The following is a 21,329-nucleotide window of genomic DNA, read 5'->3' on the forward strand; positions in this document are numbered from 1 at the left end:
GTGCCCTGGTCGAATGTCCAAACTGTGTGCGCCATAAACCATTTGTAACGGGGGTGATGTAAATCCTTGCGTTTTTTCTCGTTTTTTGCACCATTTTGAAAAAAAGGTGTAGAAAAGCTTCAATCTGGATAGTATAATGTTTGCCGTACGGAAGGCAAATTTTACTGTTTCATTTCATTTTTCTCAATACACTTTCGCTCGCTAAGATCTTTCGGGAGTTGGATCACTTTTCATGGGAACAGAATCATACTACCCAACGGTTTAGAACCGATAGACGAGCGTTTAAAGTGGAGTGCCATTTTTTTCTCTTTGTTCTCTCTTTGTCGACCACAGTTACTTTGGAGTGGTTTTCCATGTGAGTGCTGTCAGTAGGGGTTTTTCCTTGTGTACTTCATTGTTCGTCTGAAAAAAACCGCATGAACTTTGCTTTCGACTAGCGGAGCTTACGGACCTTGCGATGCTTTATTAATATTTTGTCCACATCTTTCAAAAAACTGAAACAAAAACAAACGAAGCAGCGAACCAATGCGAAGCGTGAAAATTAGTCTTTGCCTCTGTGTCCCGCCATAGTTAGAACGGGAAGAAAATTGGCCATAAGTCTCAGCCGATCGGCGCTTTTGGGTTGGAAATGTCGTGCGAAGCGTAAAAATGCGTCCCGATTTGTTCATCCGCCTTGAAGCCGTATCCTTTTTATAGGCTTGTCCAGTTAGTGATTTGCTTTTTTGGTCGTTTCGTTTTATTTTTTTTTTTTTTTCATTCCTCGCTTTTGCTTTCAAAGACACCAAAAAACTCCTCGGTCACCACGTTCACCAGGACAGCTCGTGCACGGAAATTTTTGCGTGCAATTTTTGTTTTTGGTTCGCTACCACTTTAAGCCCACACTCTGATCATGGCCATGTGCGAATCGACGGTGGTCCAGACTTTTCGACTCCATTCGCTGACGTAAGGTTTCGCGATTTTTTTGGGGGAAAAATAAAAAAAAAGATACAAAAACAGTGGTCTTTTTGCTCCAGTTTTCCGGATGCGGAAGCAACCGGAAAAAGGCGGCCTGTTGCTGCCTGTTTCGAGTACCGCTCGTTGTAGTGCCTGATGGGGAGGGTGTTTTTTTTGTTCACCTTTTATTTCCCCCGGACGAATGAAACGTGCAAAACTTTCACCGATGGACGATGGACGATACGCACAAGGAGTGGCACTTAAAATTCAGCACGACATCGTGGTGCTAAATTTCATCTTTGCTTTCCCGGTACCATTCATTTTAAATGCCGCTGGCAGTTGGCGATGTGGCCTCTCGGTGGTGTTGGTGTGTTTTTTTTTTTGCTCGTCAACGCTCTTTTGGGCTGTTGGCCATTTTTTTTCTTTTGCATTCATTTCGCGAAGGAGACATTTTTTGAGATCTTTCGCACGTTCGCATTTCTTCGCAGCTCAGCCAAGCTGCCTGCTGTTACACATACAAAACCAACTCGCACATTGCATTGACGATCAAGTAACTAGCTTTCCTTCAGCAATGCCAAAGGTTACAGAGAACGATAACCAAAAACCAAAAAAAAAAAGAACCCACGAAACACGCACACAAAGACAAATGTTTTGGGGAGAAAAAATGGTGCCAGAATCGTCACAGCTGTCGCGCCCCGTTTATGTCGTCCAGGCGTTTAACGAAATGACCTTGGGGGCTCTTTTTTGCTGGATGTGGAAGGTATTTTCTGCTTCCATTTTACTATTCTACCAAATCGTTGAGGCAAATGCGACATTTTATTAACAAAAAAAAAACTCCCCAACGTGCCTTCTTGTAATGCTTTTAAAAACGGACATCATCAGTTAGCGTTCAATGCTTTGGTTTTTGGTTATATTTTTTTTACGTTTTTTTTTGACGAATATATTCTTGAGCCAATAATCGTAGAAAATTATATACCCAACCGACGAGGAAATGTATTGCGTGAACAATTTTCCACCGAGGCTGGGAATATCACGATTATATCTTGATTGGTTTCACCTTTTTTGCCGAAACTCACTTTGATGTCGATTTTAAACGAAAAACAGATTTTACGGGAGGGAAAGGTGAGATTGTGTGTGTGTGTGTGGTTTTCGTATATCAGATAAGTGATGAAAACCCGTCCGAAAGGATCGATTTTTTTCTCTCTCGCAAAAAAACCCCGTTTGTCTGGTTGTTGAACCGGGTTGGTTTTGCAGGAACAAAATGGAAAGTGTGGCACGAATTTATTATTATCGATAAATTTCCAATCTATTAAACAACTTTTGTGTTGAGTTGTGGTTGTTGTGGTTAAACCCCACCGATAAATGGTGGTTAAGATTAATTTTTCACACAAAGACGTAACTTGTTTTCCAAGTGTTTTTTTTTTCTTCATGATTATTATTTTGTTTCTCGAAAAAGATCTTTTTCTTGCGATGATGATTATCCATTGATGCAAATAAAATATGCTCATTCGGTTTTTGCTTATCTTCTTCCTCGAGGTATTTAAACCACTTTGGCAAAAGTTTATCATCCGCTGGCAGTATTCGTCGGCCTAATGCTGAACTATTGCCAAGAACAAGGTTTCTCTCATACTCACAAAGTAAGATAGAATTTAGCTTGCCTAAGGAAAAACCGGACCTCACCTCACCATCCTCAAAGCGGGCGTTTGTTTGGCTACGAAATGTAGCTCCCAACGATCGGGCCAAAGTAGAACTGTGGGGCAGCAAATTGTTCCAGGCCGCGGTTTTAACGTTCTCGGTCGCTTCAGTGTGGTATTCGCGTGGGAGGTTTTTGCTGGAATTTGTACAACTTCATCCACCTCACCAACAATATAGCAAGAGAGCGAAGTTCGCCGGAAGTGTTGTCGCTTGTCAACGGTACGCACCTTCCGGAGGTTTGCTCCAACAAACCCAGCTGCAGACTGGCAAGCTGGCTTGCCCTTTTTCTTTGCCATGTTTCGTGCGGTTTCGCGGCAAGAATTCATAACTTTAATCGGCTCACGTTACGGAACGTGGATTTGCGCGATGATAAGTGGCGGATGTGTTGAATGTGCGTCGCAATTCAATAATAAAACTCCAAGCTGCCGCTCACTTCTGTTGTTTGCGGGAGGTTTTTTTTTTTTGCTTCGTAGAATTCGCCTTTTAAATGGTTGTTTGGGAAAAGTGGCTACAAGGATGTGTCCTTGGAGAAGCAAAAACCGTGAAGATCATGGTGGAAAAATACACTCCCATCTTCACCGGTGGATGATATGATACTGTTCGTTTTGCTGGTAAATGGTGCCATAACTGTTGTTTTCCGTACACCGAAATCCGGATGCTTTCGGTGCGGGTAAAGCGTGACAGATTGTAATTGGCTTTAGAATTAATGAGCAGGAAGCATGCGCCCAACGATGCTTTCAATTCATTTATCATGGAAATGGATTGCAGGTGGATTGTGGTAGATACAAGAGAAAATCATGCTCTTCTTCTGCTTGTTCTTATTCTTGTTCGAGGTGACCATATTCAGCCATGTATCACTTCATACATTAACAACGTGGGAAAGTCGTAAAAAAAGTTGTTTAAAACCACTTTTTATTTACAACGACCAAACCCCGAATCCATTGAGAGCGAATTTTCGTGGTCAGATTACACTTACATTGCTTCTACATTGCACTTATATTGCTTCATTAAAATTTATTCTATACGGATGTTTTGTATATAATTATTGTAAAAATATGAATATTAGTTTTAAACAGAAGAATGGCTGTTAATTTGAAAAAGAGTCTTATATGTTCTCATGAAATGGGAAAAAGAGGCGGACAAGTTTGATTTGAATCAGGAGCATCCGACGATGACCTTTTTTCCGAAACATCGTCACTGGGTTTAAAAAAACACGCCTTTCTCATCGACTACTGGCTCGATTGAAAACGTTAATAAACCTTTTCTAAGAAAAGGGTAACAACTTTGACAGCTCGAAAAATCGCGCCAAAATTGTAAAATTAAACTGCTTATATCATGATCGCAAACGCGACAGTCGCTAAGCGTCTAGCGACAGTGTAAGGTGTAATTTTGAAGCCAACAGTTCTTTGACATCTTTTTTTAATAGGCCAGAACATGTGTCATATTTCGCAAATGCTTAATATCAAGAGAGAGATCAAGGGTCTTGCTCCTTAACCAGTCTTGAATTCCTTTGACTTTTTTCTGTAGAGCAAAACAGAGGAAAAAGGTTTATGTTGAAAAATCGACCGCTTTCTACACAATTTAAAACCAATACTTGTCTAGCATTCACTGCCATTAAATGTAAAACATAAAAAAATAATGGATATGATCGAAAAACTGACTGTGTTGCGTCCAGCAACAAAGATTGCGTCCAGCAATCACGGATTTCTTTCCCTAAATATTTACTCGCGACACGCAGTTTTCTTTAACTATACTCTATATTGCACACGTGTATTTTGTGTGTTAGTGTGTGGATTGTGTGTGGTGAATTGGTATGGTGTTAAAAAAACCTCTGCTTGTTCTCTGAGTCGCTAGGGAAAGAGCCCTGGCGCCAGCTTCGGTGGGCTTTTATTCAGCGGCACTCATCTCGCTCAGCCGAATGTCCTCGCTGAGCCGAAGCTCCTCACTCAGCCGAAACCGCTATCTAGCGTCATCTAGCGGGAACGCGACGTGGCAGTGAAAGTTCAATTGAACCGTTTTGCAGAACACTGGGCCCCGGTGTTTTGAGCTGTCAAAACACCATCTCGTGGTTCAATGTCAATAACAGCGATCTTCACTGCCGGCCGCTCTAGAACCTTTCCGCTAGCGAGTTTCACGTGCACTTGCCTAATTTCTCCGTCCTTCGATGGTACTGTCCGTACTACGCGTCCCTTTGGCCAGCATCCACGCGGGAGGTTGTCGTCGACAACCAGCACCAGATCATCTTCCTTCAAAGCCCGCTTCGTCTGGAACCACTTGCTTCGTCTGGTTAGCGTTGGCAAGTATGAGGTGACCCATTTTCGCCAAAAAACATTTGCGTACGCTTGAGATGTCCTCCAGTTGTTTCGCAGGCAGGCCGCCGAGTCATCTAAGCTGTTAAGGGGTTTCGTCCCAGCTGATGAGCCTAGAATAAAGTGGTTGGGTGTCAATGGCGCTTCGTCTTCACTTTCTACGGGAACTTGCGTGAGCGGCCTTGAGTTTACTATCAACTCCACTTCCATCAGCCAGTTCGCGAACACCGCATCTGTTGGCGCACGTGCAAACCGCATGTTGTTCAAAGTGCGCTTCACCGTTTGCACCAGTCTCTCCCATGCCCCGCCGAAGTGTGGAGCAGCCGGCGGATTAAACTTCCATATCGTGTCTGGAAGGTGCATCGCTTCAACCAACTCGTGGGTGTTGACTTCTGCAATAGCTTCTTTCAATTCGCGATTTGCTCCTACGAAGTTGGTGCCCCGGTCCGAGTAAATCTCCAACGGCGTACCGCGACGAGCGATGAAGTTCCTCAGCGCGAGGATGCAAGAGCTGGTTGACAAACTTGTTGCCACTTCAATGTGGATCGCCCGGATGGTCAAACACGTGAATAGTACTCCCCAGCGCTTCTCCTGCCTCCGTCCGACAGCAACAAGGAACGGACCGAAATAATCGATCCCAACGAATGAGAACGGTCTGCAGAATGGAGAAAGACGCGCTGCGGGAAGTTCACTCATTGTGGGTGCCGTAGGTGTAGCGTCACGGATTTTGCACGTCATACAGTTGTTCCGTACCCGATGACAAGCGCGCCTCAAGGCCGGAATGTCGAACTTTTGCCGGACTTCGTTCATTACGGTTTGATGATTTGCATGTTGGTAGCGTCGGTGGTAATCATCAATTATCAGGTCGGTGAGGTGGCCAGTTTTTGGTAAGATGACAGGTCGTTTCATGTCATCGCTGATGTGCTGGCAAGCGTCGATGCGTCCGTGTAGCCGTATGACGCCGTACGTGTCCAGGTAGGGGCTTCGCCTAAAAAGAGTGCTACTTTTTTTAAGATTTATTCTGTTTCTTTTAGTATCCGCCTGCCCCTCCTGAAGGATCCTATACTCATCTGGGTACTCTTGACGCTGTACTTGTATCCAAAGTGTGCGTTCGGCTTGTTGCAACTCCAAATGAGTTAACGGTCCCAGGATGCGCGAAGCTTTTGGTTGGCGCGCGTTGTTAATAAAGCGCCAAACATACGCAGCTGCTCGTTGCAATTTTCGCCATCGCGAAAATCGGTCGATGGCTATTAGCGGTTGTGTTAGATGGTGCACTGTGACGGTTTGACGCATTTCTTCTTCCGTGGTACGGACATTTAACGACGGCATGTCCCATTCATCTTCGGGTTTCCGTAAAAAATCAGGACCGTTAAACCACTTGGTAAATGTGGTGTGTGGGTCAAGGTTTGACCACTTAGTGCCCTCATCGGCGACGTTGAAAAGTGTAGGCACCCAATGCCATTCATTCATGGTGGAGTTTTCCAGTATCTCTCCTACCCTATGAGCTACGTATGTGCTGTAGCGTCTGTGATCGGAATTGATCCAACATAAGACATCTTTTGAATCTGTCCACAGGAATCGGCGTTGAATTGGTATTCGGTGTGCCTTTTCAATAGTTTTAGCTAGACGTATCCCTAAAACTGCCGCTTGTAGCTCCAATCGGGGAATGGAGATGTATTTCAATGGCGCTACTCTAGTTTTACCACCGATCAACGCTACCTCGTGTTGCCCGTTCGACTCGATCCGAAAATATGCCACTGCAGCATATCCATCTTTACCAGCATCGACGAATATATGTAGTTCAGTATTACAACTGTTAAGGTCGATGGCGAGGCGGTAGCATCTTGGCACTGAAAGCTTTTGAAGCTCAGGTAGGCATGCGAGCCATTTCTTCCATTTGTCTTCCAAGTTGGTTGGAATTTTCTCATCCCATCCAGTGCCGGCGCGCCACACTTCCTGAAGAAGTACTTTGAGGAACAACATGAAAGCTGCGATTAAGCCAAGCGGATCGAAAATGGTCATAAGAACGCTCAAAAGTTGCCGCTTAGTAGGTGTTATTTTTCCCTCTAGGACCTCTTGTGCTTTATTCGGCAATTTAAATTGGAAGGTGTCACTATTAGCATCCCACCACATGCCGAGTACTTTTTGGGTTGCAGTCGAATGGTCTAGCATCATCTCTTTCAAGCGGTTCCCGTTGTCCCCGACGACCCGTAAAACTTCATTTTTGTTCGCCATCCAGTTGTGCAGTTTAAAGCCGCCTTGCAAATGGATAAAGGTTACTTCTTTCGCTAACCTTATCGCTTCTTCTAGTGTTTCTACACTAGTCAACATATCGTCAACATAATGGTCTGACTTTATGCATTCTGCTGCTTGCGGAAATTGCTCGGCGTATCTATCAGCGTTTGCATTTTTTACAAATTGTGCGCAGCTTGGCGAACAAGCTGCCCCGAAAGTCATTCGCATCATGACGTATTCATCTGGTTCTTTCTGTGTTGCATCGTTTCTCCACAGGAACCTTTGGCTGTTTTGGTCTTCTTTATTAATCAGGACCTGATGGTACATCTCCTGAATGTCCGCTGCCATAGCGACTTTGAATTCTCTAAAACGGCATAATACGGACGTTAATGGTGCTAATAAATCGGGACCGGTTAGTAGCATTGAGTTCAGTGACACTCCATTTACTGATGCTGCTGCGTCCCATACTATACGCACTTTGCCCGGTTTATTAGGATTAATTACCGGGAAAATAGGTAAGTACCACTTTCGAGGATGTGCTGCCTTTATCTCGTGATCGGTAAGTTTTCTTACATAACCCTTCGCTACGTGATCGGCTAATATCTGGTTCATTTTCAATCGGATGTGAGTCTCCTTTTCCATTCGTCGTTCTAAACAGGTTAGTCGTTTCATTGCCATTGAGCGGTTGTTAGGTAATGTCACATCATCGTAGCGCCATAACAGCGCGGTAGTGTATATATTATTAACAAGTTTTGTTTTTTGCTTTAGGATCATCATTGCTCGCTCTTCATTTTTGGAATGGGTACTCACGTGTTGTTTGTTATACGGATCATCCAGTGCGAACCCTCCTTTAAGTGCGGCATCAATCTTCGTATCGATATTTTGGCAATCGCATAGTTCAATGCAGTGGGTGGCTACTACTTTTGCTGTTTTTGAAGCTACCTGTGAAGAAATACATCCTGAAACTGTCCATCCCAGGCGGGTCTTTGTGGCTATGGGCTCATTTACAGATCCTTCGACAGTTTTTAGCGGCACGGTTATGTGGTAATTATTCATACCTATCAGCAGTCTTGGTGGTGTCTCTCGGTACAACGCTAGCGGTATTGATGACAGATGTTTGTAGTTTGCTCGTAGTTCCTTTTGCTCAACACGCTGCGCCGGCAAACCCAATCGATGTACGGTCCGCACATCTATCTCGTACACGTGGTCGTTACTCTTAAGTCCCGATATCCCAATACTCACATCCATTGATTTGTTTTCATAGCGATGTTGACCACCGGTCCACTTCAGGCAAAGTGGTTTCAGGATTCCTGACGCACCAAGCTCTTCCATCAGCGAGTGTTCCATTAGTGATACAGACGCGCCTTCGTCCAGTAGCGCGACGGTTTGTATTCTTTTATCTCCTGCATGTAATACGACCGGTACATGCCTGAGGAGTACGTCACTTGCTGCTGTGGTAGAATGGGAGAAATTATTAATTGCTTTACCTGGAGCCGAAGCGGGGTTATGCAGCGTTGGATGGTGTTTCGCTGTACAATTGTCCTTTCCACAGACACGGGTTTCTCGACACAGATTGCGATGCTTTTTTAAGCAGTGCTTACACCACGATTTCTGTCGTACCAGGTTCCACCTTTCAGATACACTCATACCATTGTATGCGGCGCACTCAGCTGGGTGTCTGCATCCTTGTTCACAGGCGCATCGCTGATCTGGTTTCGGGCCGGCCGACTGTTCCACGTGCATGTTGACATGCTTTCGATGTTCGGTGCTGGGTGAGGGGTGCGTTACGAGCAGTGCCGCCTTTTTAATTGTCTGCAACCATTTTCCAAAATCCTGCAACGTGTTTTGTGAGGTAGTTACACGATGTATGCCCCACTGCAAACGAACAAAGGGAGGAAGTCGATCGACTAGTTCCTGCATCAAAGGTCCATCGAATCGGTTTTCCACTTCACTTGACCTGAGCGTTGCGCAGATTTCTTCCACTGAAATAGCGAAATCGACTAGCGTGTCCAACTTATCGCCCTTCGGAGGTGCTTGACGACGTATCTGCTCCAAAAGAGTTCCAACGACGATCTCTGGCCGACCGAACATCGATCTTAGGGTTTCCATCACTTCTTTGAGGTTATCCGATTTGCGAAGACGACACTGAACGGCCTTCAATGCCTTTCCCTTTAATGCTTGCTGAAGGCGTATGGTATTCTCTCCATCGGAAAATCCACAAAGTCGCGTAGTTTCGTTAAAACTCGCTTCAAACATCGACCACTCGTCTGGATTGCCAGAAAAATACGGCAATTTCCCTTTTACAGCTTGACGGGTTGCAACTTGGCTTCTACTAAGTTCATGAAAATCATTTTCACCGAACTCAGAATAAGGTTGCCGACCACTGGAAACACGTGCTTCAGCGCCATTGCTTCGCTCCATGCGCTGAACAAAGTTGCCTAGAACTGCTTCAAGCCGCTCTACGATGTTAGGTTCCTCTCTTCGCTGCACGCGGCTCGTCCCAAGTTCTTCCATTAGCTTATGGAAGCAGCGGCTAATTTCGTCAAGCGTATTAGCGTTCGGGGCGCTTGACTTAGCCACATGGTTCGGTGATGACGTGGCGACTACCGGTCTCATTCTGGCGGGGGGCTCCTCACCTTGGCCGGGTGCTTCATCATCGAGCGTCACCGCTGCGGGTTGAGCAAAATACACGGACGGCGTGTCGAACGTACAATCGTCGAATCCCTGTCTGCCTACCGGCGGTGTGCCAGGCACGCACATCTGGCATGTCCACTCACGGCTGTGAACGGATTCGTCCTCGTTAACACACGCGAGATGATAATATCGGCAGCATCTATCACATGCGACGGCATCATCTAGATTTGCACCGTTGCAAATGCTACACACTTGTTCCATTTTTTAAATCACTTGCGAAACACTGCACTCGCGAACTTTCTTCGTTGGAGTCCTTCCGATAAAGATAGCGTGTTTTCGATGTCCTATCGAAAACGTAGCACGCGGTCACGCGGAGAGAGCGTACACAGGATTTATAATACTGGAGAAAGGTTTTTTTAAATTGTTGCGTCCAGCAACAAAGATTGCGTCCAGCAATCACGGATTTCTTTCCCTAAATATTTACTCGCGACACGCAGTTTTCTTTAACTATACTCTATATTGCACACGTGTATTTTGTGTGTTAGTGTGTGGATTGTGTGTGGTGAATTGGTATGGTGTTAAAAAAACCTCTGCTTGTTCTCTGAGTCGCTAGGGAAAGAGCCCTGGCGCCAGCTTCGGTGGGCTTTTATTCAGCGGCACTCATCTCGCTCAGCCGAATGTCCTCGCTGAGCCGAAGCTCCTCACTCAGCCGAAACCGCTATCTAGCGTCATCTAGCGGGAACGCGACGTGGCAGTGAAAGTTCAATTGAACCGTTTTGCAGAACAGACTGATTTCTAATGTGGCATTTAGCGGTGGCCACATTTCCAAGATCATTTTCGAATTAATAAACAATAAAATTAAAAAGGATTAAAATTTTATATTCATAAAAATATTATGCCAAAATATCATTGGTTTCGAAATTAGTTATTCTAAAAAATTGATTACATCCTGAGAAACATCTTGTGTATAAAGCTTTTGTTACAGCTCTAAAACCACCAAGAAGAGATTCTCCTTATTTTTCATTACCGTAATGTTGTTTTCTCTGCTTCTCAGAATATAAATTATGCCCTCATACGTATGCGTACACTGTATGAGCGTATATTACAGCATGAACAAGTCCAACATAAAGAAGAAAAAAATAATCCCCGCTATAGCCACGAACCGCCTCACTCTCTTTCTCTTGACTAGTTTTCCCGCAGCGAAGGTTTTGCCTTGTTTGCGGTTGGTGCAACTTGATGACGCCATCAGCCATCCACCATGTATCTTGCCGGTATGATTTTCTTATTAAGAAAAGGTTCGTCTTCGGGATCGTCTTTGAGTTTAGTTTACCTTTCTGGTGAGGTTTAATCGTGCCGGCAAATTTAAAACAACGATGAGCCGCTGTTGAAGTTTTGTTATTCCTTCCCACCGATGTAAACCGATCCTTTTTTCTACCGTACCACACAAAGCCACAATGTTGTACCGGGTGTACGGTTTTGCAGTGTTTGGGGTGAAAGCCTATCCGTTCATGCCGCTCGTGGGAAAATGACTATAGTTGATGGTGAAGCAGGCCGGAGCAGCTCAAGTAGTAGTTGAAAACTGTACAGAGAGATTGTGCTGCAGAAATTTTACGCACTCCCTTGTCCATCGTTGGTAAAGAAGTGGCAAGAAGTTTCGAAGAAGAGCAGAAGTTTTAACCCAAAGCTTCGTGGTTTGTTGAATTGGTCTTTCGGCTATTGCTGTGCGGAAGATTGCAGTAGAGGAGCAGGCAAGTATTGCCATATTTCAGATGGAAAGCATTTTTTTGTCCTATTTTGAAGACTCACAGACACACAGAGGAAAGAAACAAAGTTTTTTTAAGTCCTTAAATAGCTGCAAAAAAATAACTTCAATCTCATAAACTTGCTTTCATCGGGTAGGAAAAGTGAAGGCACCGGAAAGACGTTGCCATGTTGTCAAATTTTTAATCTGGATAATATTTTCCACGACCAAAAGATGATGGCTTGAGGGGGAGCAAAAAGTCATAACAAAACTAAAAAAAAAAAATGACACAATTCCGCTAATCTCATACATTTTTCTCGTTTTTTATTCTTCTCATTGCAGGCTGTTGAAAAACTGTGAGTGACCGGTACGTGCAGAAAAAGTGTCCTTCGGTGGTGAAATTATCGATTCTCTCCCACTGATGCGTTCATCGTACCGGTGATTCTGACGTCCCGGTCATCAAAAGCGCCGCTAGTTAGACGTCCACGGAAACGACTGACGCCCGGAGAAAGATGGCCACCCATCATCTGTATGGGGCGCTGATTGCGCTGGTGTGCGTACTCTGTTACCACAACAGCCTTAACTGCGGCTTCGTGTTCGACGACATTAGTGCGATCAAGGAGAATCGTGACCTGCGACCACACTCCTCGATCAAGAACGTGTTTCTCAACGATTTCTGGGGTACACCGATGCACAAGGTAAGTTTGCCTGGGTGTATTTTTATAGCCCGGAGTGGTTACGAAGGTGATCCGTATGGGAAGAATAACCCATCGATTGAAATCCCGATTTTCGTTCGCTCTATATTTCGCCGTGTTGGGCAGCATGTCCCAGGTTTTATGTTCCCGTAAAGGTGTACCTAACCTTTCGTGCGGGACCACCTATATTTAGGAAACGTCTCCCGAAGCTCAAAATCGCCCCCGGGATTAGGTTACATGCACACCTTAATTTACGCAACGATTGCGGCACTAAATTATTGGGGTCATTAAATTGGAAATTCATAGAACCTTTTTTTGTGGAGGGAGGAGTATACGGCACCCAACGGTTTGGTCCATAAACAGGCAACTAGACCGGGGTGTTGGTGTTTTTGAAATCGTGTAAATAGGATTTGGTCTAGTTATCGATCGTTGGTCGGAATTACTCCAAAAAGGACATTCGTATCTTGGCGAATGGTTTGGAAGATTTCCTTTGGGAATTTTGTGAGTGCAGAAGGCATTTTATGGCACTTTGTGTGTGGAGTGAAGAAAAAAAAATCTTATTCTTTTGCTATGTGTGGAATTTTAGGAACGGCTTTTTCCATGTTTTGAGCGCCGAACACGTGATGAAATTTCAATGAACAGAGCAATGATGAATTGAGATACAAAATGGTGTCAAAGTACGTTTGGATTTAAGTTAGTTTTTTACAAGAGGTTAAATACGAGAGGTTAATGAATCACCCAAAATTGATATAGAATCGCGTGCCATTGAAAAGGAATGTTAGATTCATTGGATTGTTGTTGTTGTTACACTGTTAGTTTTTAAAATGTTCAGCTTTCACTTGATGAAAACTAAGCTTTTTGCGATTAATTACTGTTAACAATAATTTGTAGTCCCTATTTTGACAAACATTGCTTTAAAATTTCATAAAAAAATATTTTATATCTCAACTCTTCAATCCTCGCATATGTAAACAGCGCGCTCATTTGACATTTCATATCAATGGCAAGCGATTACTTTCTGACTTCCTTACTTTTAGTAATAGCTCCTCATACCATAAACGTATATTGATCAGTTTTTAATATCCTCAAACAGTGTCTCGGTTAGGTTGCAACTTCAATTTCATAAAATTTCAAAATATTTTCTAAACAATCTCAACCCGAAAGCGCCCGGCAATGACGTTAGCTTTCACAAGTTAATCCTTCCATTTGTTCGTGTGTGACTTTGGGAGAAAAAAAATCCGTGCCAAACGGTGGCTACCAATTTTCAACCTCCCAGGCCAGGCGACAGCAGTTGTCATCGAAACGGGCGAGCCTTTGACAAATAAAATAAGCCCCCCAAAAAAAACGTAAAACTCAAACCCATACGGGACAGTTCCCGGGGACGAAGCGAAAGCGACCGTAAAGAACGGTAACCATTTACGGCCGGACGGCTCGCCGGACCCATCGGTGTTAAATATTCTGCTCTGGTACCTCCCCGGGGCTCGACGCATGGTTCTCGGGCATGTTGTGTTTTTGTATGAAGGTTTTTTTCTGTATAATAAAGCCCTACGGCTACGGTTATTCCCGTTTCGCTCACGAAAGCCACTCGATACATAGCGTCCGGGCCCGTGGTATGCATTATTCATAACGCTTATTTTGGGAGTGGCTTGAGGGAATGAAATCGAGCTACCTCCAGAGTACGGTATCGAGGAATCGAGGATTTTCTCTGTGTGCCAGCACCCCCAGCTGGGTCCAAAAGGGATATTTAATGTTCGATCCTTATTTTGCTCACGATTCTCTATGTGTGTTCGGACGCTAAACTAAAAGCTCACGCATGGAAGTTGGCATCGGGACGAAAATTGAAATCGAACCAGTTCGATACACCTCGTCGAAAAGTGGACACGACAAATCAGTTCTAATGCTATTTCATTAATTAAATAAAAGTAAAGCCAGAGAAGCAATAACGGTCATGTGTGTGCGAATTGGCTTCGGATTTGAATTAGAACAAAAAAACAAAACAAAAATCATTCTATGAGTTGCTGTTGAATTAGTTCTCAATACGGCTTCACAGTGTATAGTTTAAAGCAAATATTTAAGTCTTCAATTTTTTCCTCTATTAAAAAAGCGAAATTGTATTAGCAACGAGATGTTAGTCACTGTTTCATAGCATACCTTATTCATATCTATCGATTCCTTCCAATTAGTAGAAATCATTTTGAAAAGTTAACTCAACAAATTTGTTTTGCTGATCAATATCGGTTGTATTTTCTCATTTTTTTTGAATTTATGTTTAAAAAAAACCAGATGCAGAATTCCTGTATCTCTCATAAAACCTCAGGTTGATTGCCATCAAATCGTTCAGTATGAAGCGAATGAACTTTCATGTGTGCAACCGAGTTTTATGATTTTTTTATATCCTACCAACGATTGTAGGCGAGTTTTATTGCGGAATTGAAAATGTGACATTCGCGATAAACGGGGCGGTTTTGGTATGAGTAAAATCGAGATCGTTCTCTGTTAAAGTGAATAGTCAAATGGTAGTTCATTTGATTCCCTCATGTTTTTGTGTCTTTTATGCTTTGTTTTATAATTTATAGAAACTTCTGTTTGATATGACGACATTTTAAAAATGTTTTTAATGCTTGTTGAATCCATTACTTATTTTCAAATATTCCATGCATTTCAACGTACAATGAAAAAAAGTTTTATAAATTGCTAATTTGTTTTCCGTGATGGTACAAATTAATTCGGTTTAATAAAAAAAAACGAATCCCAGTGAACCTTTGCGAGCTCTGCTTAGAAACATAATCATGTCGAATTATTTGATAATTGTGTCAGAAGCACACCTCCCCAACACCGAAAAGTAAGCGAATGTGACAAATCACACCCCCATTAAGGGTGAACACAAGCTTTGATAGAACGCGCGAGACAGACAGGTCGGGAAACATTTAAAGTCTTACCACCCAGTGATTATTTCCATTCTTTCATTTTTTTGCGCACGACTTACCCCAGGTAAGGAAACCAAAGTGCCACCGGAGAAAATGAATGAAAAATAAAACATCAACACCCTGTAACGGGGGTGAGTGGAAGAGGTGGGGATACACAGGGCTCAACGTAAGCTGCATGCATAAGTAAAACATAAATGACAGAGAAATATTGCTTCTCACGCTCGAGAGAAAACGCGCGCATGGTTTGCTTTTTTGTTTTGTTTTCGTCCCACCAGCAAAAGGGAGTTGTCACACGCAACGCAGGGAAAAGGGATGTAAAAATCGGTAGCAAAAGCACCAACAGCTTTAATGTGTGTGTCACTTCCGTGCCTTTTGCTTACGTTCTTATCACATTAAATTCCCAGGCACAGCCCCGAACGTATGGAAATGTTTTTTTTGTCCCTACGGGGAACGTTTCGGCTCTTTTCCGGGGGAGTTTTTTCCTCGACGAATTTTAGCCAGGTAACGCATTTTTTTTACTCAAGTGAAACAGCGCCTTAAGTGACACATGCTTGTGACATGCGTTCCCGCCTTTGTTTTTCGTCCTGTTTTTCCCGTGATTGGCAGGAGCGGAATGTTTCCGCGTGAGCAACACACTGAAAGCTCACGTGTTTTTTTTTCTTTTCTTCTCTCGTGTTTCTCGAGGTGTAAGAGAAGCTCACGAGCCAAATGCTTTTGGCGTAAATAGATACAGTTTCAAAGGAAATAAAGAAGCGGTGGAAAATAGTGAAGGATAGCGCAAAAAGGAAGAGACAGAAAACAAAAATGTCTCACAAAGAGACTTACACGATGGTATATTAAAAGATCTGTCCATTTGGCCACGTGTGACAACCGGCAGTGGGCTATGTTGGAGAAGGGAATCCATTTCTACTATTTCCACGGTACTCAGGCAAAGTTTTGCAGATAGCTTCACTCGATGCAGGAAATACCAGTCAACTGAGAAACATAATCATTCTAGCATGAATGTTGTAGACTTCTCATTTTGTGTGTCTTTTCATCTTTTTTGCTTTCTTTGGAGTAGCTTCAAAAAACCATGAAACAATGTGTATAGCGAGCGTTCCTCGTTCCAGTGCAGGTGAAGTTAACAAGGTCGTTCGATTGCTACACCGAATATTGGTGACCTTCCTACTAAATGTAATGTTACAGTGTTGCGTGCATTTCGTCTCTTTCGTCCGTCTGCTTCATGTAAAATATTGCCTCTTGTCAAGTTTGCTTGTTGTACAAACATACCGTCCTGTGTATGTTTACCTTCCTTTTTTTTCTTTTCAACTTAAAAAAACGATGTTCCCAACCTGCTTGCTGCTTGACAAAATTACAAAACTTGCATTTCATGCTTCGTTTCCATTTTCTCTTTCAAACGGCGGATGTTGACATTGCTTGTTGCGATGCGGAAGTTCATCCATTCCGGTGGAATGCGTACGATACGGCAAGCGAACGGCGGTAACGCGTTAGATTGATGGTGTTGCATGGTTCAGTGAGTGAAGTACAGCGGTTGTTTTTTTTGTTGTGTGCTCCGGATATGTTTTTGAAAGGTGAAAAGTCAGTTTTCATGCAGACAACTACAAATATAGGATTTACCGATGAAAATATTTTTTCTCTTTGTGACATTGATTTGTATGATAACTTTTCATACTTTTGGATTTTAATTTTAACTTCCTATAGATTTTCATGTTAATTTCTATCACAACTTTTGTATCACAACTTTTGCCTTTTGCGGCTTATGAATACAAAAACGCAACATTTGCAAATAATTCAGCAAACCGTGATGAATTTTCAATTTCTTTCCCGCGCTAATGACATTCATGTTATCTCTTGCGAAGGAAGGAAAAATATGTATGCGTCACGTGCAAAAAAAAAATGAAATAAACCATTTGTAATTTCTTTTCACCGCAAACCCATCGTGACATGTTTCGCTTTCATTTCCGCGCATCGATGGATTCGAAAAAAAACGTGAGGAGACCCATCAGAAAAACGGGCGAATAAATTGTAACGCATACATTTACGCACGTACCACACCACCCATCATGTGGTGAACACGCGTGTGTACGCACATTGCCGTTGCGCTTGGAAACGCTGCGGAAAGCTTCGGATCTTGCTTTCGTTGCTTCGTCAAACAGGCACACACACCCATCAAATACGGGTTGGTAAGGGGGAAAATTTGTGCAAAAGACGCGTGACTCTCAAGATTCTGCTTAGCGCTATGCTTGGGCGTTGCTCGTCAAACTCCTGACAGCACGGCACACGTACGTTGACAGGTTAAGCCCGTGCGGGATTGCCTATCGGCGAGGAAGTTGCTGGCAGAACCGGGCTGACGGTAGGCGAAAATTGACGGAATCAATTTCGTCATCGATGCGAAAAGCCGATGCAGCCAGCGAATGATGAAGATTTAATCAGGCGGTTCCGCACACTCACGTCTTGTGTGATGGATCGCGACCGAAAATCTCGTGCCGATATGTACGGCAAGCGAATGTGAACAGAAGAGACTTGTGGGTGTTTCCGACGTACCCTGGCTGCTTCAGGTATCCATTGATTCGATTAGGGATATTCCGATACTGGCTGCCTTCAGCGCGTTGCAATGATTACTACAAAATGTCTTTCAATTTAGCATTACCAGTAAATGTGTAATGGGGGACTCCCCGATGAGGATAAGGAAATGGGGATGATGGCATTACGTTGTTGCTTCGATAAGTTTTCACAAAACCGCAACGGTGGATACCGGTTCATGTAGGTTCCCGATGCATTATTGATGTGCGTTGGTTTAATGAAACATATTTTGGTACATTTGATTAAATGGTTTGTAAAAGATAAGTTTGTTTATTTTGAATTTGACCTTTAAAAACGTATGTATTTTATTTTGAATGAATCGATGAGTTGGAAGCATTTTATCAATATGTTTTCGGGCATCGTTTGGTCATCCAAGCGTATGAGGAAGTCAAACGAACGATTTTGACTTTTTGTACAAATTTTTATGAGGCAATAATTCTCAACCATTGACAGTACTACGAAATGCCGTAATACTTAAAAATAATTCTCAGCTTTAAATTATAGTTCCTATCTGAGATATTGTGGACAATGTATGGAGCACACAGCAAATTCTTCCCAGAATTCGATGCTTCGAATGTTATTGTCAATGTTGACAGCTATTTTTTGTTTTTGTTTTTTCAAGAACGGCCAGACCGTATCAAGTTTGACAGCTATTTGACAGTTATATTTTTAACCAAGAATCCTTGTTTATTATAAATATTTTATTCAATATCGGCTTAAAACAAGCTTGAAATCAGCAATGTTAAATTGTCATGATTGTACTGAATATGAGAGATAAGCTTTAATTTTACACCAAAATAATTTAATGACGTTTATTTGAAAAGTTGTTTGGAGCATTTGTTTCCAATATACGTTTGAAATATCAAACATTTGCATAAAAGAAGTAATCAATTTTAAACGCTTGCAATTTTGCTTTTCGAATTATTTTCGAATTGCAAAGTTATTATATAAACTATTCTTCTTTGTTTTTTTGTTGGAAGTTTGTTTACTATTTTGTAAAAGATAAGAAATGAGAAAGATGCCATTCTTAGATAATTTTTTTCATTCCTCAAGCGTTTACTATAAACTGTTTATAATGTTGACAATGTCTAACTTTCCACTGAGCGCTGACAGTTTTTTTCTAGTCTAAAATCTTAATGAAGATGAGGTTGAGAAGCATTAATTTTTATACCCATGGTTCGTTTCATCTTCCAGCAGCCTATCAGCGTAGAAGAAGTTGCGCTACTGTGGAGTAGATAAAGTTTGTCCATGAAAATGTTTTGGCGTAAATGCAAGGAATCTTGTTAAATATTTTTCATCCTATCGCAATTGCGAAAAAAAAATATGAGAAAATGGTAAACGAATATTTGTGTATCAGCTTGTTTCTTTCTTACCACTTTCACCGTTTTCGGTGAGCTAAATTTAAACGGCAAGTATACCCTGTTCGGTCGGTTTGTGGCAAGTGGCAAGTTCATTAGCCGGCCTGGTAGAATCATACGACCAGACCAACCAGAAACGGTCAGTCTGTATCTCTTTATTCCGTGTGCGTGGTGCTAAGCGGAACGAAATCAGGGGTGGCAAAAACATTAACCATTCATGGCCATGGAACGGTGAAAGCGCGAAAACGGCCAACGGAACGGCCGTGATGTGACGTTCACCGGACGAATTTCAGAGAAAAACGCTCGGTAAAGGTCCTTCTGGCTAGTAACGCTTAAGCCTTCAGGTTGTTTTCATTGCCTTTCAAAGGAAATCCTTCCACAAAAGTAACTATAAAAATAAATTGGTTTATAGGTTCACGGAATCGTTTCAGTGTTGCCCGTGGGGGTGGTTCGGCCATGAAACTGTGGTAGGAGTTTTATGTCCGCCCAAAAAAAACGAAAATCTTAAAATGGTAGCTTTAAAATTAAATGAATAAAAAAAACCCCGAATCCTATTAAATTTTACCATCGTTGCGGCGTAGTGAAAAAGAAAGATATCCCTTTTAGCATCGGTACAAAGTTTCTTCCCGCAGGGCCAGTGAATCGTGCAAATATTTCAAAGCTTATCATGGTGAAAGTTGATAAGCACACCTTTGGTGTTTGAATGGATGAAGATAAACGCTAGCAAAGTGCTGTTGGTCAGAGTTACCTGCGAAATTACTACCAATTATTCTTAACCGCAGGGTATTTTTGGTGTGTTAGTGTGTGTAATTTTATAGCGAAAAACAACGGCTCGGATCTAAATGAAAGGGTCATGCCCAACGGCTTTTAGAAATTTGTTCGAAGAAAGTGTGTCCAACACGAAGTTTGAACGCTTTCGTACTGATCTGGGCTCGTGTCAAGTGTAGCTCACGCGAATTACTGGGAAAAGTTTGACCTTTGGTGAAATCGCAGTAGTGCAGTAATTGCTTTAGAAATGCCTACACTAGGTACCGGAATGGCTTTGCGAAGTAACGAGCTGAAAGGAGCTAAAAGGTTGGTGACCGTTGAAGCTTGTAAGTAAATCCTCTTATAGATGATTGGTGGTCAATTTAACTGAAGTAATGTTATTCACCTGTAGTAGTTGATTATTGTGTGCCCATTTGCTGTGCACGAAGAGGAACTTTTTGTTTGATGTTTCTTGAAATTCTGAGGTAACGATGAGAGAAGAAAGTAGTAGTGTCGGTTGATTTAATTGAAAAACATTATGAGTATATGATTTCAAGCATTTCGATACTAAAAACAGTTTTAAAACAACAAATAATTCAATTTAAAAATGGTATATTACCCAGGGTTTATGTATTATTTATTGTTCTACTAGTAATTGAACACAAATTTGTTAAGTAATGAAGAAATAGTTTTAAAAATGATATCTGAACAATCTCTAATCGGAAGAATTGGTTACACTAAACCCATAAAAACTAAGACTATTGCAATGCCGCAATTTATACAAAACCCCGCCTGTTCAAGGTATATTAATTTTAAAAGTTTGTGTTACTTAAGTTATGCGTCGTTATGCGATTGTTGCTCAACCAATTTTAGGAATGATTACAGAAAATGGTGACACGAATCTCATCATCGTACTGTCCGATGCCACTGTACTTACGCAGCTGTTCTTTTCCAGTGATTTTCTGTACCTCATTAGCCGTGCTTTCGGTTTCGTTTAATTGGATTACATTTTCGCATCGTTTATGGTTCAAGCGAGCGAGCGCGCGCGCGCCTCCGATTTGTCGCTTCAAAGATAAAGCGAAGCGTACTGTAGCAAGTATGCGAACATTCACTTCTTTTCGGACGCGTTTATGGGTACGAAAGTAAGGAAACAATTTTGTGCGTTTTTTTTTCGTTGCCCATCAAACCACTCGCAAACTAGAATCTAGGACATTGAAAATGTCTTACTTTTTCGCTACGGCATTACTTCTAATTAGAGAGCCGAGTCGCTCGGGAAACCGGGCGTCCCCATTATGCCTAATGAGACATGTGATAATCAAAAACCCATCATTCGCCCCCGGGACGCTGTTCGTGTTTGCAAAAACGGGCCAGTTTTCTGCAAAAGGAAACGCATCTCAAATTAAGCGGTGGGTGAACGAGAAGCGGGCACAAATCTCCTACGAGAGAGCCCGCAAAAGCGGTGTGGAAAATGC

The 21,329-nt window shown here is 42.4% G+C and overlaps 1 protein-coding gene across 6 annotated transcripts in view; it reads left to right on the forward strand.

The window, feature by feature from the left end:
• LOC125766968 (protein O-mannosyl-transferase Tmtc3) overlaps positions 1 to 21,329 on the forward strand; it is a 169,060-nt gene that overhangs the window by 12,558 nt on the left and 135,173 nt on the right. For all 6 annotated transcript variants that reach the window (XM_049433118.1, XM_049433117.1, XM_049433119.1 and 3 more), the window contains exon 3: positions 11,890 to 12,245. In XM_049433118.1, the coding sequence (XP_049289075.1) occupies positions 12,060 to 12,245 (186 nt within the window). In that variant the 5' untranslated portion in view covers positions 11,890 to 12,059. The remainder of the gene's footprint in view (positions 1 to 11,889; positions 12,246 to 21,329) is intronic.

This window comes from Anopheles funestus, chromosome 3RL (assembly GCF_943734845.2).
Source record: "Anopheles funestus chromosome 3RL, idAnoFuneDA-416_04, whole genome shotgun sequence".
NCBI lineage: Eukaryota > Metazoa > Arthropoda > Insecta > Diptera > Culicidae > Anopheles > Anopheles funestus.